The sequence below is a fragment of the Vulpes vulpes genome, chromosome 5 (assembly GCF_048418805.1).
Source record: "Vulpes vulpes isolate BD-2025 chromosome 5, VulVul3, whole genome shotgun sequence".
Taxonomy (NCBI): Eukaryota; Metazoa; Chordata; class Mammalia; order Carnivora; family Canidae; genus Vulpes; species Vulpes vulpes.
Genome location: NC_132784.1, coordinates 138,224,516 through 138,241,635, shown reverse-complemented (window position 1 = coordinate 138,241,635; position 17,120 = coordinate 138,224,516). Strand labels below are relative to the sequence as shown.

Genomic DNA, 17,120 nt, shown 5'->3' with positions numbered 1-17,120 from the left:
CAGGTGGAGGGCTTGGGAGGCAAACACACTTGGCGACGCCGCTGGCCGGGAACCTTTGCAGACACGTGTGCGCAGAGCCGGGAAGGTCAGCAGCAGAGGGCCTGTGTCTGTCCTCCGAGGGGGGCTCAGTCTTGCCTCCCCCTTGGGGCGGTTCCTGCCCCAGGCCCAGCCTGCACGCAGCCCCCAGGCCCACACTGCAGTCCGGGGCACGCCCTGCCCCCCTCACTCACTTTGCTCAGGGGGTCACTCCACGTGGCAGCCGGAGGATGTGGGGACATCCTGATGGTCCGACGTGTGAGCAAGTTCCCGAGAGGCAGGAGGCACTGGTGAAGTGGGAGTTCCTGCCTCCGCCCCCGTGTGCCTCGGCTCTGCCTCGAGCATCAAATCCATCCCCACGGACAGCCCGAGATGACGGTCACTGACTTGCCATTTCTTCCAGTTCTGGGGAGACCCCGCGGCCTCTCCTCCATGTCCCCTCTGGAGGTTCACATGGATTCCCTTCCTGCTGGTCCTCGTGGCCCTTTATTTGCACTTTTCATCTCAACAAGTCCCCTCCTGCCCCTGGAGGGAGCGCGAGAGAACCCGGGGTCCCCCGTGTCCTTGGAGTCAACAGAGATGCGTTAGCCCCATCTGTATGGCACAGATGCTCCCTGGGCCTCGCCTTCCTGACGGGCATCTGCCTCAACTCAGCCGGATGCTTGTCTCAGCTTGGGCATCGCATGGCCCTGTGGGCACGATGCCACCTGCTGCGCCCTGAGCGCTGTTCCCAAGGCCGCCGGGGCTGGTGGTCACATGTCTACATGGGTCGGATCTCCCGCGTGATGGCCAGAGCCACGGGTCCGCCCGCAGGGAACTAGTTCATGGAAAGACCGCGTTGCCACCTCCAAGCGCAAGTCCTGATTTTCCCGTTCCCTGAAGTCTCCCTGGACTCTTTCTCACAACAGACAAGACCATGGAGCCTAATAAATAGAAGTGCACTTGCCATATCCCCCTTCATGTTTCCGTTATTTGCTCTTCTCTGGACAACGTCTTAATGATTAAAAAACACAAGTTCTTATGACTTCTTGCCCCATGTTCACAGGTCCAGCACAAACGTGTTCTTTTTTTTTTTTTTTAAGTTTTTTTTTTCTTTTTTTTTATTTGAGAGAGAGACAGGCAGAGGGAGAAGCAGGCTCCATGCAGGGAGCCTGACGCGGGACTCGATCCCGGGTCTCCAGGATCATGCCCCGGGCTGAAGGCGGCGCTAACCGCTGAGCCACCCGGGCTGCCCACAAAGTGTTCTTAAATGAGACGCTCAGTGAGAGCTGAGGGACCTTTAAATTTAACACACACACACAAACACACACACACACACACACACACACTTTGCTGTTTATGCTGCACTGAGTAGAGGGCACATGCTTTTTACTGTTTTCCTGCTGTCTCTCCCTCACTCTCCTGCAGTAGATGCTGGTCCTTGGGTCCCCGGACACTACCAACAGCCCAAGTTTGCACTAAGGATTAGCTGTCCCGAGACGTTGTCCTTCAGGAGGCCGAGCACACGTGGACCTTCTCTCGGCCCAGACACCGAAACCGAAGCACACGGTATGCAGAGAATGAGGAAGAACGTGGATGCTCTGGTCCAGATCTGTATCTGTGAGGCCCCGGGGGAGATGGCTTGGGAAAGGTCACGCTGCTCATGGTCATGCGGGGTGAGGTGTCCCAACAGCCCATGCTGTCCCCTTCCATGTGCGGCTTCCTTCTGGGGCAGCCGAGTCCAGAGTGTGATAGAGCTGTGGGTTATTTTAGTCAGAGCATGCAGCAGAGGGGCGCCGGGGGGCTCAGGGGTCGAGCGTCCGACATCGGCCCAGGGCGTGACCCTGGGGTCCTGGGATCGAGTCCTACATGGGGCTCCCCGCAGGGAGACTGCTTCTCCCTCTGCCTGTGCCTCTGCCTCTCTCTGTGCGTGTCTAATGAATAGATAAGTAAAGTCTAAAAAAATTAAAAAATCTAAAAAAAATTTAAAAAAAATTAAAAAAATAAACCACAGCTCATTTGGAAGGCCCCAAGAGTATTAAAACGGACCCAATTAAAAGGGCCCACTATGCTTCTTAGGCTTTGAATTTGCTCCGAAAGGTAAAAGCACGGTCTGCAACAGGCGGATGCCTCACTTCCATCCGTACAATCACCCCTGGGTGGGCAACCCGCGGCCTGTTGGGGGATCGCAAGGCCACCCGCAGGAGGGCGCAGGGCCGCCTCTGTCACTGCCGGTCACGGCGTGGGTGGGGGCCTGGTGCGCGGGCCCTCAGGCTGCCTGCTGACACCCGGAGACAGGGGGTGGACGCCGACGGGCAGCCCCGAGGGCTTGAGAGCAGCCCCCGGCCTGGGGAGCCCACGGCCGCCAACCACTTGCTTCGGTTTCACCGTCACGCGGTCACACTGCGTTCACTGCCCTGCAAACGGCCCGGCCACCGGCGATTCCTCGTGGACCCCGGCCCCTCACCGGGTCCCGGGGGTGCAGCTCAGAGCCCAGCGGGCACCAAGGCTCCGTGTTGTCAGGTACGGGGCAGGTGGCCCGTGTGGGCCTGGCCCCTGGGAACACTGCAGCCCGGGGCACACACGGGTGTCCCCGCCGCGCTCTCCCTCCTGCAGCCCCCACGGCAGGGCGAGGGCTCGGGAGTGTGGGGCACTTCGTCCTCGTGAGCCGCAAAAACGCACACGGTAAGAGTCTCTTCAAAGGCCACATGAAGTGTCCCCTAACATCCTGGGCTCCAGGAGGAAGACAGAAGCAGGCCGCATCCTTGCTGGGAGCATATGAAGGGCAAGAGTCAACATTTTGCTCAGGCCTTACTTGACAGTCCAACATTTCCTTTTTTTTTTAAGATTTTATTTATTTATTCATGACAGACACAGAGAGAGGCAGAGACACAGGCAGAGGGAGAAGCAGGCTCCATGCAGGGAGCCCGATGTGGGACTTGATCCCGGGACCCCAGGGTCACACCCCGGGCTGAAGGCGGCACTAAACCACTGGGCCACCTGGGCTGCCCCATTTCCATTTTTTTTTTTAAAGATTCTATTTATCTGAGGGAGAGTGAGCACGAGCAGGGGGAGCAGCAGAGGGAGAGGGAGAAGCGGGCTCCCGGGACCCCAGGATCACAACCTGAGCTGAAGGCAGACGCTTCACCAACTGAGGGCCCGGGCGCCCCTGCATTCTTCTGTTTTTTAAAATAAGGGTTTGAATTACTTTATCGTTCCAGTTTGATGAGAGCAGGGACCCAAACTGACATGCCTACGGGGTCAGGAACCATCTGTGAGGGACGGACGTGAGGCGGGGTGTGCGATGGGTCACGGAGGAGACTCCGCGTCCATCTACGATGAGCAGCTCGTGCTGCGTCCCGCACTTCGTTTCCTCAGTTTTGATGTTGCCGTATCTGATTTTTTTTTTTGAAAGAGCAGAAATCAAGATTTCAACGCACGATCTCCTCCTGCATTTTAAACGTTGCCCACGTTCATTCATAATAGTTAACCTTTGTTGAGAGCTAACCATTGTTCTAGATACTTAACAGGCACCCACACGCGTCGTCCTCCGAACCACCTTTGCCGTCAAGGTAAAAGCTCAGGTGCAGAGACGTGGATAAGATGCCCAACGACACGGCTCTAGTCTGACCTCCCAACCCTTGTGCTCGACTTGAGCCGATGCGGTTGGACTTCCTCCGGCCCAGGCGGCCTAGGGGGTGGACGCAGACCATCCAGTCAAACACGGGCGGCTGGTCTGTGCATTCTAGCTCAGCCCGTGGGCGCACGGCACCCCCGGGGCCACGGTGATTGGTTCCGAACGCTCACTCATGCCCGCCTTGGGGTGAAGAGCCTGCCCGTCCTCCAGACTCGCAGCAACCTACACATTCCGTGTGGGTTAAGGCAGCTGGAGTTGCTCTGCGAACCAGCAAACGCACTGACCAGCTGGCTCGACCAGCAACGCCCTTGGGGGTATATGTACCCAGCAGAACTGAAAGTCGGGTCTCGAAGACCTAGCTGCTCCCTGTGTTCGCTGAAGCACAGGCTCAGCAGCCAAGACATGGATGCAAGCCCAATGCCTATTGACAGATAACGGACGAACAAAACATGGTGCACGCAGAAATGGAATAGGGCTCAGCCCTAAAAATAATATATATATAGGAAGTCGTATCATGTGCAATAACAGGGATGACCCTTGAGGACGTTGTGCTGAGTGGAAGAGGATAGTCACAGAAAGGCAAGTACGGCAGCATTCGGCCTTCTGAGGTTCCTAGCGTAGTCAGAGTCACGGAAACACGAAGTAGAATGCTGGGTGCCGGGGCCCGGGGCCCCAAGGGGAGCTAATGATTCATGGTTATAAAGGACTGGCCCCGTGACATCGTTCTGGAGATCTGCTTCACGACACCATAAATGCACTTAACGTCACCAAACTGTGAACCTAAACGTGGTTATGATGTTAAATGTTGTTGTTTTCAAGGATTTTATTTATTTATTTGAGAGAGAGAGAGAGAATGAACTCCAGCGGGGGGAGAGGGAGGGAGAGGGAGAGAATCTCCAGCAGACTCCGTGCTCAGCATGGAGCCCAATGCAGGACTCGATCCCAGGACCCTGAGATCTTGACCTGAGCTGAAATCGAAAGTCAGATGCTTAGTCCACGGAACCACCCAGGTGCCCCTAAATATTGTTTTTAACCACAACCTGAAAGAGGAAAAGCCTACTAGTGGACTCGGCAGCTCACGTAGACGACCGAGGAAGGCCTGCATGGGCTGAGCGCAGCCCGAGGCTGGAGCAGAGTCCTCGACCCGTCCGCCACCCAGCCCATGACCGCCCTGGTTCACGTGCGGCCCCCACTTCCTCAGAAGCCCCCCCAGTGGGGAGAAACCAGTGACAACATGGTAACTTTGTAGATACAATTCATTATGTTAGACCCGTGTCAACATCTCTGGTTTCAGGAGGAGCATTTAGAAGTTGGTACCCGTGAAACATCTTCACGGCGACAATACACACGCGGAAGGTGGAGGGAAAATGAGGGTGTGTTGTGCTTATTACGAATTATCTCCAAAGCCCCAGGGTTTCTGAGGCGGCTAAGAGACAAGGCAGGTTTGTGTGCGTGTGTGTGCATGCATGTGTGTGCGTGTGTGTATGCATGTATGTGCATGTGTGCGTGCGTGTATGCATGTGCGTGCGTGTGCGCGGCATGTGTGTGCCCATGTGCATGTATGTGTGCGTGTGTGCATGTGTACGTGTGTATGCGTATGCATGTGTGCGCCCATGTGCATGCATGTATGTGCGTGTGTGCGTGTGTATGTATGTGCATGCGTGTGCATGTGTGCGGCGTGTGTGCGTGCATGTGTGTGCCCATGTGCGTGCATGTGTGCGTGTGCGCATGTGTACACACACTCACAAATGCCTGTAAGAGCCAGGTGAAGGCCGATGGGTGTGTAGGGACAGGGCAGGGGGAGGGTCAGGACCTTCTATGTGGGAACTGTGGGCTGCCACAGTCGGGGCAGAGACAGGACACGCATGCCACAGTGGCCCAGTGGTGGCATCGGGACGACCAGGCCACGGCCTACTTGGGGCAACATGGGCGCAGCCAGAGAGGTGGCGAGGCCAAGCCTGGGGGCCACCCTGCACTCCTGCCGTGGGTACAGCTCAGATGCTGCAGCCTGTGTCCTACCCCCGGTGAGCAGTCCACGTAGGCGTCGCTTGTGCTGGGCTGAGTGGCTTCCTGTTCCCTCCAAACTCCCGCGTCCGAGTCCCAACCCCCAGCACCAAAGGAGGTGGCTGTACTTGGACGAGGTCTTTAAAGAAGTGATTCTGTTAAAACGAGGCCCTTTGGGTGGGTCTTGCCCCGATGTGGGGGGCGTCCCCCTAGAAAGAGCAGACGGCCAGATCGCGGGGCATGCGGCCAGCAGGGAAGACCGCCGGGGACACGGGGGCCGTGGCTGGCTGCGCGCTGATGGGAGGGCGGGGTGGCCACCGGCCCACACCTGACCTCGGCCTCTGGGGCTGCAGCAGGGCGAGGCCCGAGGGTCTACGGCTGAGGCATCGGGCCGGGATGCGGGTGCTGCTGTGAGGGAACCTGAGGGCGCAGGCGTGGGGCAGCGGCTGGAGCCCGAGCGGCGCCAACACGAGGTTACTGTCTGGATGGTCTCCAGGGGCCTCCAGCCTGCACGCTGGGCTCCCCATTTGTGCTGCCTCATCCTTGCTCTTGGCTGAGGTTTCCACAAACGCCTCTGCTCTTCGCCCTTGGCTTGTGGGGTGAGCTTCTAGCAAGACCGAGCGCTGCCCGGTGCAAGCGCAGCTCCTGCTTCTCTCCTCTGCAGACAGCACAGGCTGCGGCCCAGCACGTCCCGGGAGTTGAGCCACTCCTGCCTCCGGCCTCCGACAGACTTCTGGTCACCTCTGTGCCTCAGGGTCTCCTTGGGCGGGGCGGTAAGCACGCCAGGGGTAACCCACAGGCGGGGGGAGGCTGTATCCACTCCAGGGAGGGAAGCGGGGAGGCCGAGTGCCCCCCGCAGGCCGACCCTGCAGGCCCCCAGCAGTCAGCACGGGCAGGGGCTCCTTCCTTGCCGCAGGTGCGCGGGGCAGGGGGGGGGTGCAGGTACCACTGCCAAGGACAGCTGAGGGATGGAGCTGAGGTCACACGAGCTACGCGGCCTTTCTGGCCCGCCCACAGGCGAGTGTGCATCCTAACCAAGAAGGGACCAGATACTCCTTAATTCTTAGGTCAGGCACGAAGAAGAAGGCTTGACAGTGATTTCCGGGAGGGCCAAGCGGCCAGGCTCACGGTCCTTGCAGGGCGCACATGAGGCTGAGCCCATGGCGGGGTATGTGAAGGGCGGGTCCCTGGATGGTGAGGGATGGACAGATGGGCAGACAGACAGCGATCATCGTGTGCACACCAGCCACATCCCGCATCCTGTGTGGACCCCGACTCCACTGAAGCCGCAGCGGGCAAGGCTCTGCACCCGGGGGCCCAGGCTCTCCTCAGCCGCCCCAGCCTGGGCAGGTCAGCACACTTTTCTGGCCTCACCTTCCCCTCTTTGTAAACAGAGGGGACTCAGCCCTCAGAGTGGGGTCTCTGAAGGCCACTCTGCGACAGAAGGGTGGGCACAACTAAAAGCCCTGATGTTTGCCATTTGCAGCTTTGCAAGGGTCCAATGATGGGTCGGCCGGGCTCCCCTTGGTGGTCCAAAGAAGCAGGGCCCTGGAGGCTCCTTCCTGGACCAGAAGCCGCCCCTTGGCTGCACGCCCATGGAGGGACAGGGCTGGGGGCAGCAGGTGAGCCCAGGAATGCAGCTGCCGCCTCCCTTGCCCCCCCCGGGGTGGGCATCTGGGCTCCTCTGGCTGGATTTACCCTTGTGCAGCTTCGTTCACACACACACACACACACACACACACACACACACACACACACCCCTTTAGCAGGAGAAAATTACGTAGTGGAGAACAATCTTTTTATTTCCTCTTGAAGATGTAGAGCAAGGAGGAAGCTCAGCGGCTGGTGCAAGCCCAGGAGCACGTGTATCACGTGTATCAACAGGTCCCGTGTCGTGCATCACACCTGCCGACTCGACTAAAGAAGGTTGTGACTAGTTTTCCTTCCCGTCGGATCAATACGCCACCAGCTCTATCGCAGACAATCACCAAACACTTCCACATTCGACATCTTAACCTCTGTCTAGTCAGTTAACGCGGAACTTTGCTTCTCAATCAATAGAATTTTGGCCTTTAAAAATCATATTTTGTTAGCTTTTCCCATTAGGTTTACAGAAGGTTACCCGTGTAGTTAAGTGTATGACGTTTCATTTGTGTGTTTATACAAATGTACTGATTAAAAACCACCACAGAGGACACGGGAAAGTTGGCGTGGGTGCTGGATGCTTACAATCCTGACGGGGTCGGTGGTTTCACTGGTGTTGCAAGTTTCTGTGTGTGTGTGTGTGTGTGTGTGTGCATGTGCGCCAATTATACATCAGTGAAACCGTGTAGGGACTACAAAATTGCATCAGTTTCCTTCCTCTCAATCAACTTGCAGGATTCCGTGGAGACTCACTGTTCCTCTCCTGGAGACTATAAAAATCTCAATCTAAAACCATTTATTAATCTTGGGACGCTTGGGTGGCTCTGTGGTTGAGCATCTGCCTTCGGCTAAGGGCGTGATCCCAGGGTCCCCACATGGAGCCTGCTTCTCCCTCTGCCTGGGTCTCTGCCTCTCTCTCTCTCTGTGTGTGTGTTTCATGAATAAATAAGTAAAATCTTTAAACAAACAAACAAATAAATAAAACCATTTACTGATCTTTTATATTTGCCCGACTTAATGAGCTCTGTCCTCACATATAATGCATGTGTCACTGCCTCAGGAGCCCCCTGGCCCCAGCAGGGTACCACTCTGTCCTTACTCATGTGATGACGGTGGGGAAAGGGTCAAGAAAGGGGCTGGCACACGCGGGAGCCAAGTGCTGTCTTCCAGCGCCGTCCTGGCTGGTTCTGTCAACACGGACCCAGGGCTTGCCTGCACAAGGGAAGATGGGCAGGGAAGCATCACTGAGACCCTCACTACATTCGGGCAGAAATGCCAATGAGTGGAACAGATCAGAGGTACAAATGCCCTTTGCTCCCACAAGAACCTCATTTTCTCTCATTTTTGTTAAAATGGCAGCTCTGTAGGTTTGTGCTTCATGTCTGCATGTCGGTCCACGAAGAGTCTGGAGCTCGACTGCAAGACACAAGCACTTTCCCTTCCACTCAGTCCCTGAGGATAAAACAACAGCCCGAGATGAACGATAAGTCAAAGGAACCCCAGGGTGGCAGGGCCACGTGGAGCGTGGGGTGAGCTCCCGGCCTCGGGGGGAGGAGAGACAGCACGGAAAGAAGGCTCTTTGCATATTCTAGAGGCAACAGAGTTTTGGGGCAAATCTAAGTTAATATTGGCAACTCTGCTGAGCCACGGGGGCGTGTCTGTAAGCCAGAGATGACAGCCTGCAGCCTGCTGTCCACTTTCGCATTTTAATTCAGAATTTGCGCTATTGAGGAAGTCTTTACATTCTCATTTTCCAGTTCTCATTCACTCAAAACATAGGAAGGTATGCTCTCTCATCAATGCTAGTTCCACACAAGCCAAAGAAAAAAGGCTGATGCCCACAAGTCACTGGATTCTGACTTAGATGATATGTTTGGCTGTTTCCTCCCCCATCACTTTACTCCCTAAAGGCTGGACAGCACATGCATATCGCCCTGGAAACAACGTAGCCGGTCTGAATAATCTGAGTGCCTTTCATCTCGTTTAGTTTTTTTTTTTTTTCTTTGCTGAAGGAGATGGGAAGATACAACCTCCTGACATTTACACAGCCTCGCCCCTAGTAATAAAAATTTATTATTTTCTTAAGAAGAAAGAGAAAGGTTATAGAAAGTACTGAAGGGCAAAATAAACACAGAACGTGATGATAAATGTAATCTCGCCGTTTCCAGGGAAGAGAGCTTTTGGGAGAAGGGTTACGGATTCTGTGTTTCTATGGGTAACCAGTGAAGCAAGGGACTACAAAATAAACCACAAATAAGCCACAGATAGCTGCGAGACTCGCTTCATTTAAGACTTGGACCTTCGTCTTCAGTGAAGCATTTGAAGCTTGCTTGTTGTTGTTTTACCATGGTGATTAACAAGGGCCCAAACTATTTTGAGTTTTTTCCTGCTCCACATTCCTTGGATATGAATGATGAAGTAGTTAAAACACGTACACACGTGCACACACACGCACACACGCCTTATTCAGAGAGGACAGAAGCGCTCCGCGGATGGATGAACTCCTGGACGCCGTAGAATTGATGCTGATCCAGATACCTTCCATCCTTGAGGGCGGGCCCTCACCTCTTCTCCGTTTGGAAGAGGTAATATCGTCTCCATCACAGAAAGGCATAGATTGCGACAGAAAATGGTAGTCCACACATGGACGTGTTTTGCATCAGATTTTGTGAGATACGGAAGTTGTGAACACACAGGGCCAAGCTACAGACCCAAATCAACAGGGGGACTGTGATGATGGACAGTCAATAATAGGCACCAGCAGCACGCAGGTGCAATGTGTGAGTGATTGTAATGGGGACTAAAATAAGAAGACACGGGTGCATAAACTGTGTTAGGATTTTTCCAAACTGTTTCACCTGCAGAACTAGGAGCATTTATTTACAACTACATAATTTTAGAATCCTTATATATAGGATGGCATGAAATTACAGCAACCTCCATTATCCACCGCTGATATTGTCTCTATGGTGAAAATAAAAGGATTTACGTGAGTTGCGGTTGAAAAACTAACATAGAGTTAATTTTTTTCTTTCGTCTTAGCATTTGGTTTAGAACCCATATTCCTGAGGGGCTCCTCTGTTGACAGGCATGAGGATGAGCCAGCCGCCAGGTCTGCTTCATCTGTGTCTCTGCTTAGAAAATGTGAACGGCCTTGAATTTATTTTCTTTTACTGTAACTCTTGAGAGCATGTGTCACATTATAGACCAAAGAAGCATTTCTCCTGCTGACTTCCAGGGAGAGTGACTGAGCCCCAGGAGGGATGGGTTCTGGGGTGAACCAGAAAGGAAAAACCTCTCTGAAATGCAAATGCTTTGAGTCAAAATGTTTCACCCAGTTAATCTGGTACCTAAACCGATTCTAACGCTGGTCAGTCCAGTGTCATGACATATGTAGATCCCGTCACTGAACTGCCCTGATTTTTCCCCCAGCTCTGTATCAGGCCGTCACGGTGAAAGAGAGCCCTGAGGTAAAATAAAAATCCATGTCTTTGGCTAACTTCATGGCTGAGTCTATTCGTCATGTGACTTGGTGCAGCTCCATCAAGTTTCTTCCTCATATCCACACGTACACACCTATGTCCTCTTGCTTTCAGTAGAGTTTGCTAGGTTTCTCTGTATTTTGCGTTTTCATAACCAATAATTCTATGGACAATATCACCTTTCCCTGTTCTCCTTTTTGCTTTAAGGTTTTCGACCACTCTTTTTCTTCAGTGTAATAGCTACTTCTGACACAAATGCTCATTGCTGTAATTATATACAATCTTCCACGATCTTAATGTCTGGATCATAAATCTTGATGCTTTCCCCAACATTCAGGTAAACATTATCTTTTCCTGTTTAGACTTCCCCACTTAATGATTTGAGGTCAAGTGATTGCTACTTATCAGACAAAAGTTCTTTATTTCAATGCAAAACACACACACACACACACACACGCAACAAACAAAACAAAAAGACACTAACTTGTTCTCTCTTTCCTTGTGAGTGATTTCGGTAACTTTCTGGGCTTTTCTCCACCAACACATGGCACTAGATTGGTCATATATAGCTTATATATTTCTGTAAGCTCTAGCTTACATTTCTTAATTATTAATACCAATATCAGCTGTGACAGTTCCTATATTAATCATCACTAACACTCTTATTGTGATCAACCGGACAATAGTCATACAAGTAAAAAACACTTACTGATTCTTCTTTCTTACTTTGAGCAATAACACTTAAAAAATCTTTTGGAGAGAAACATGATAAGCCTCTCGGGTTCAAGTGCGTCTCTGTACGACGATCAGAGTTAATCAAAACAAGCAGACCTTTCTTCATAAATCCTGAATCTTAACATGATTATTTCCACCTGCTCTGTCTGCCTTAGGGCTGCCAAGGTGACTCGTTCTCAATAACTGGATGGGCTTCCTCAAGATAGGAAAGGGATCTTTCCTAGAAAGAAAGAGAAGGCAACACTACTGTGCGGACGTGGCTGTCATGCCCTTGAGCATCTTCAGAACTTGGGCAAACCTCTAGACTAGTGTTTATCCAATGGAATCATCATTACTTCTTTTCACGTACATGGGGAGTCACTTCACAGATGAAGGCCATGTGCTCTTCACTGGAATAGCCTCCAAAGTTGGCACAATGCCTAGCATCAAGCAAGTTCTCAATGTTTGGTGAATAAATGGGTGAATGACTGAATGCATAATTAACAGATGAAGTGAGACACATCCTCCTTCCTCTGTCTTCTTTTTGCAAACTGTCTACATGGTGGAGAACACAGTAAAGAAAGCTGGGTCCTATGTATCCGTGAATGTATGTGTGTGTGTGTGTGTGTGTGTGTGTGTGTGTGTGTACTGTGTATATGTATGTGTGTGTGTCTACGTGTCTATGCATATATATATGTGTGTATGAGCTGTGAGTTCCTCCAGATTATATAGAGAAAGTTCATGTATTTTAAGCAATTAAATTTTACCAGGTAGACAATATTTCAGGTGTATCTAAACTGACTACACTGGTCACATTGTGGACACAATCTACTTTATTTATTTATTTATTTTAAAGATTTTATTTATTTGCTCATGAGAGACACAGAGAGAGAGAGAGAGAGAGAGGGAGGGGGCAGAGACACAGGCAGAGGGAGAAGCAGGCTCCATGCGGGGAGCCCGACGTGGGACTTGATCCCGGGACTCCAGGATCATGGCCTGGGCCGAAGGAAGATGCTCAACTGCTGAGCCACCCAGCGTCCCCACAATCTGCTTTAAATGGAGAAGATATTCTGCAATCGAGTATCAAGTAAGAAAAATGTGAATTGATAATGAATCAGAATAAAGCAAGGTTCTTAACAGAAACATACTTATGAACCAATGAAAGGGTCATTTCAGATAGGTCAAGGTCATCAACCTAGAATCTGCAGAGACAAGGCTTGACCTCCTGCGAGGAAATAAGAATGTCAGTCACACAAATGTGTTGTTTACACATTTATATGTAAATTCTAGAGAAAGTACACTGCAGGGGGTACAAATGAGCCCTTTTATGCCAACAGGTGGAAGAACAGGAGAAGGAGAGTCAGGACAGCAGAGGCACAGGGAAAGTCAGAGGTAAGGAGCTCCAGGAAGGACCGTCCATCAGAAGCGCTTGGCATGAGGAGGGAATGATGCACAGCAATACACTGTGGGAGGGAAATAAACGGCAGCATATGAACACAAACCCCGGCAAAAAATAAAAATAAAAATAGACATCATCATCATCACCCACTTTCTGGACCCTGGAGATTTAACACTGCGTAGACGGTGTTATCGGCCCCGTCATATGATGATCATTTCCTCTATTTCCTCCTACTCTTCGTGGATGTCAGTTGTTTAAAAGGTCTACTGATCCAACGTACACAGTTCTGTCCCTTGGAAGAACCAGATCATAAGCATCACTGAACTCACTGCTGTCTTTTAGCCTGTCAAATACAACGATCGGATTTACTACGACCTTAAAGACTTTGCAGGTGGAGATGGCCGGCAGGTAGGCAAAATCCATTTGTTACTGTTTGGCCAAAACGTCCAAGTTACTTGCAGGGCTCCAGGGGAAAACAGATAATATTATTTCATGACACCCTCAATGGCAGATCAATCCATCCAACCTTGATAATGTTGTTCCAGAGCAGGGCTCAGGCATCAATTGAGAAAACACAGATTGATTTGCTTAGTTGGAGAAAGACTCATCCGCACATACGTGTTGAGGTCTACTGTTCTGAAGGAGCACACCCTTTGGAGAGGCTTGTCAGTGGGAGACTGACCCATCTGAGAAAGGGCCATTCCATGTGAGTAGCTTAAGCTACTTAGACAAATCCTAAAACAATAATCTAGAAGACTAGTGTCAGCAACAGAATGCTTCATTCCTATTCTCTTTGCTCTTGAACTAATAAAGCCATGATATTTAACAACTATCCTGAAAACCCAAGCTGTCCATTCCTTACTTCCATGAAGAACTTAAATTTACGTGAATTCAGAAAGAAGTTCCTATATCTTTTGAGGTTAAAAAAAAAAAAAAAAAACGTTTTTGAGCCTAAAGCTGACTTCATGCTACAAGTTGAAGCTTCAAGAGATACAGACACCCGCTGAGATTCTTGGTGTCACGTGGAGCTTGGCAAACAGCTTATGAAAACCAAAGATAAGTTTGCTATCAGCATTCCTACTTCTATTTCTATTCTTTTGCAGTAGTAGATGGGTGAATGATTAGGAACCAGCTCCTTGGAAAAAGTAAAAGGGACAGATTGATGAATCGATCAGTAGATTGATAAAGTTTTACTGATATACAGCATGGATAGCACAAAATCTACAAGCGATAATATAATTCTTTATTTTTAATTATTTTTATTAAGCAGTAGAGGTTATTTATTTATTTTAAATATTTTATTTATTTATGAGAGACAGAGACAGAGAGAGAGTGCGCTACAGAGGGAGAGCAAACTTTGTGCTGAGTGCTGAGCCTGACGTGGGGCTCAATCTCAGGATGCTGAAATCATGACCTGAACCAAAATCAAGAGTCAGATGCTATCAACTGAGTGACCCAGGCACCTCTCTTTGTTGTAAATTCTACATAACCCTCAGCTCCCTCAACCCTCTATGATTCTTGATCTCCAACTATAGATGCCAGTCGCTGAATGTGGCATTGGGAAGGGATGTGCAGTGTTATATAATATTTTCACTGTCATAAAGTTATTGAATCATATTGACTCACTGTATGTATTTAACCTCAAAACTTTGCAAACAGTAACATCATAAAATCATTAGGGAGTGATGAATTTTCAATATCTGCTATGTTTTTTTTAATATTAATTGTCAGCTTACATAATTGACCTTTTAATAACGGTCCCACTCAGCGATTGGCTTGCAAAATTCCTGAGATTTCAACAGTCTGTTCTCACTAGCTGGCGTGAGCCAAGGCCAGTGCGTACATGCTGCATGTGACTCGTCTCTAACTTTTTCAATTCTCTCAAGTCAGGGACATAGCAGCTTGTAAATAAAGCACTGGAAAATAATTAGCAAAGGGAAGTAAGCTCACGTAGTTTTAAAAATGCTATCCATAGCTCTACCATGGTTCTCACTGCTTTGCTTCTAAGTAGCATTCAGCCTTTATTTAGTTCATGTTGGGTGGATCTCATGGTTTTCAAGGTACAATAACAACAGGCTAAAGATCCAATGCACTTTTTTTTTTTCCAATGCACTTCTGAGGAGGGACAGGCTCTGCTCTCACAGTCACCAGTTTCCTTCTATTTGCTCACTACCCACTTCCTGTTTTCCTGGATGCTCGCCCTTTCCCATGGCAGTGGGAGCGGCTGTGTGGCTGGCTCTCTGGCCCCGGGAAGGAAAGCAGCAAACAAACACTCGACAAGGGCAGGAGTGCTTCCCTGGGCTCGCTGTGAAGTCCACACCTGCAAGGCTTCAAGGGTGCTTCCACCACGAGCAAGACTCCCAGAATTGTCTTTGTGTCACAAGCTTGAAGATTAACTGCTTTGTTTTGAGACACGCCAAGGGTTTAATTTTGGTTCAGATTTTAGACTACGATGATAGGTGACTTTAAAAAGAGGACGGGTCTCAACTGAGGGGCATCAGCAAAACTCTTGCCTCTCTTCTACTGCTTTATGCTCTGTGCTCTGGCGAGCTCACGGCTGATCACAGAGCCAGAGCCTTTAGGGAGCATCTGGCCCGGAGTGTGGGGATTTGATTACAGCCATTTGCCAGTAAACCACTGAACTGTGCCCAACGTACTCCTAGATTCTCAGTTCTTCTGCTGAGTCACACGGCCTAACATATGAATTATTATTATTAGGGATTTTTACATGAAGCAAACTCAAATTACTATTTCTAATTGAAAATAGCTAGCTGATTTCTCGCATTTTATTTCGCTGTCTTAGACTTTCCTTAGAATCCATTAGACGGGATACTTAATCACAACCAACCTCCTAGAAACCACCACAGTGTCACCAGTGGTGCTTTGACTTGACAGGTCATTTAGATCAGGGGACAGTGACCCATTTTTTTCCTGCATGGCTTTAAAATCCTTTGCCAACTACGCAGCGATGGATAGCCAAGGGAAGACTGATTTACTCAAACCTATTATAGGAAAACGTCTAATAGAAGGACAGTCATTGAATGGTTTAATTTTAAAAATACAAAGCACATCGAGGATCTGTAATTTGAATTCTCTACGCATTGATCTTTAAATCTCCAGGGTCTTCTCACTGGAATTATGTTAACAGATGCCTTGTTAACAGCCCAATCAAAACCAGCTCTGCAAATCTTGCAAACACACAAGTCAATGCAGCTCATGGCCTGGGCTCCATCATCATCATCACTCACAACAAAGCTTCCACTAAAATCCAATGTCATCAGAAAGCAAGCTGGTTAGAAAGATATGGGGGAGAAAAAAATCCACGTGCACAATTACACTGGCTCAGACATACACCTGAAGCACTTACATGATTAGATGTGGAAAGGTTAGTAGGAAAGCTTACTCACACGAAACACACGATTGCATAACACAGCCCCGGGAAGCACCACTGCACTGTTACTATAATTGTACTCACGGTGACTTTTGTGCCATGAGGCTGAGACATGACACAGCTTAGACATTTTCCTCCTATGTGTGTAATAGGCATAGACCGTCTCACACTCCACAGGCCATCCCGGCCACAGCTGCCAGGAAGAGCTGACAGCAGAACCCGGGGACAGGCAGCCTGATTCTGCCTCGGGAGACGGCCAAGAGCACGGCCTAGAGCTCTGGGCACTCGCGCCTCACACTGGCCACCAGCTGACTTGGCAAAGGCTGTGTCGTGGCCACTTCATCTCGCCACTGGCACACGGTCCTCTCTCTGCACCCACTCACAACATGCCCTACATGCTCCACATGGCAACCGGGTTGCAACCCCAGTGTAGTGGACACTGCGGGCTGTTTACAGAGCACACATCCCCGACACTTCCAGGTCACAGAGCTCCGGCGTTGACCAGTGACTTCTGCACACCAGAGAAGCTGACCCTGTCCCCAGCTGTCGGGATGGGCCTCCATCACCTTGGGTGATTCCATTCTCACCAAAGACTGGGGCAGTGTCTAACCCAACTGTGGTCGATGAGACGTAACAGAAACCGCAGTTGGGGGCACCTGGGAAATGTTCCCCGTGAAACCATTAGAAGAGATGGTCTGTCTTGCTCCTCTGAAAATTCCGGTGTCTGGATGTGGTGCACGGGGCACCCAGATTCCCCACAGTACCAGCCTGCGGTCAGCCAGGGGAGGCTGGCAGTGGAAGGGAACGTTGGCAGCAGCAAAGGGGGGTTTGCTG

At 50.4% G+C, this 17,120-nt stretch overlaps 1 protein-coding gene across 9 annotated transcripts in view; it reads right to left on the bottom strand.

Annotated features, from left to right (window-relative positions):
* The window catches only part of COBL (cordon-bleu WH2 repeat protein), a 247,739-nt gene that overhangs the window by 41,937 nt on the left and 188,682 nt on the right, over positions 1 to 17,120 (bottom strand). For 3 of the 9 annotated variants that reach the window (XM_072760097.1, XM_072760098.1, XM_072760099.1), the window contains one exon: positions 12,756 to 12,959. The exons of the other annotated variants lie outside the window; for them this stretch is intronic. In XM_072760097.1, coding sequence (XP_072616198.1) covers positions 12,916 to 12,959 — 44 coding nt within the window. In that variant the 3' untranslated portion in view covers positions 12,756 to 12,915. Of the gene's footprint in view, positions 1 to 12,755; positions 12,960 to 17,120 lie in introns of those variants that run through there. 9 annotated transcript variants of the gene reach the window in all.